At 42.1% G+C, this 1,144-nt stretch overlaps 1 protein-coding gene across 1 annotated transcript in view; it reads left to right on the top strand.

Annotated features, from left to right (window-relative positions):
- The window catches only part of DIS3L (DIS3 like exosome 3'-5' exoribonuclease), a 79,496-nt gene that overhangs the window by 77,317 nt on the left and 1,035 nt on the right, over nt 1–1,144 (top strand). Inside the window, exon 15 of the mRNA XM_011940559.1 lies at nt 470–615. Within this exon, the coding sequence (XP_011795949.1) occupies nt 470–615 (146 nt within the window). The remainder of the gene's footprint in view (nt 1–469; nt 616–1,144) is intronic.

Raw genomic sequence — 1,144 nt, 5'->3', positions numbered from 1 at the left:
GCGTGGTGGTGGGCGCCTGTAGTCCCAGCTACTTGGGACGCTGAGGCAGGAGAATGGTGTGAACCCGGGAGGCGGAGCTTACAGTGAGCCGAGATCGTGCCACTGCACTACAGCCTGGGCTACAGAGCGAGACTCCGTCTCAAAAAAAAAAGAAAATAAAAGAAAGAAATGGCAAGTAAGACATATGTGATACTTTTCCTGTACCCAAGGTGGACATGACTCAAATTTGCTGACCTCTAATTTCATGAACTATAAATGGGTTTCATTTTATAAAATAATTCATTTTCTAAGACATTTTTGAGGAGATGATACTAGATGGTTAAGTTCCCACAAAAAGTAATTTAATTTCATAATAGAGAACAATTTTTATGTTAATAGTTTTACAGATTCTCACATTTGAATGTGAATTTCATTTCTTCAGGGAATGCCAGGGGAGTGTTATAATACTTTGGAGTTGTGCTTCTTACAGGCAGCACAGCATTCTCAGAAGCAGTCTACTGAGCTCTTCCAGTGCATGTACTTCAAAGACAAAGACCCTGCCACCGAGGAGCGTTGCATATCTGATGGAGTTATTTATTCAATTAGAACAAATGGTGTGCTTGTATTTATACCCAGGTATGTTACATCTAATGCAATGGTGCATAACAAATCATCGGTAAAAGTGTAGAACACAAACTGTACATAGATACAATTTATTAAGATATTTAAGCAACTAGTTATATGTACATAATGTAACATATAATTCAGTATATAAATGCGAAGATTAGAGGCCGGGGTGGCTCACGCCTATAATCCCAGCACTTTGGGAGGCCAAGGTGGGCAGATCACCTGAGGTCAGGAGTTCAAGACCAGCCTGGCCAACATGGTGAAACCCTGTCTCTACTAAAAGTACAAAAATTAGCCGGCCGTGGTGACGCGTGCCTGAAATCCCAGCTACCTGGGAGGCTGAGGCAGGAGAATCACTTGAACCCAGGAGGCAGAGGTTGCAGTGAGCCAACATCACACCACCACACCACTCCAGCCTGGGCGACACAGCGAGACTCTGTTGCAAAAAAAAAAAAAAAAATACCATGCCTGCTGTTTGAAATCTGCTTTTTTCATGTAACCCAACTGTTATAGATAGCACAGCATGTTACATCATTGT

Source organism: Colobus angolensis, unplaced genomic scaffold (assembly GCF_000951035.1).
Source record: "Colobus angolensis palliatus isolate OR3802 unplaced genomic scaffold, Cang.pa_1.0 Scaffold19, whole genome shotgun sequence".
Taxonomy (NCBI): Eukaryota; Metazoa; Chordata; class Mammalia; order Primates; family Cercopithecidae; genus Colobus; species Colobus angolensis.
The sequence above is the reverse complement of the archived record's forward strand: the minus strand, read 5'-3'. Positions and strand labels throughout refer to the sequence as shown.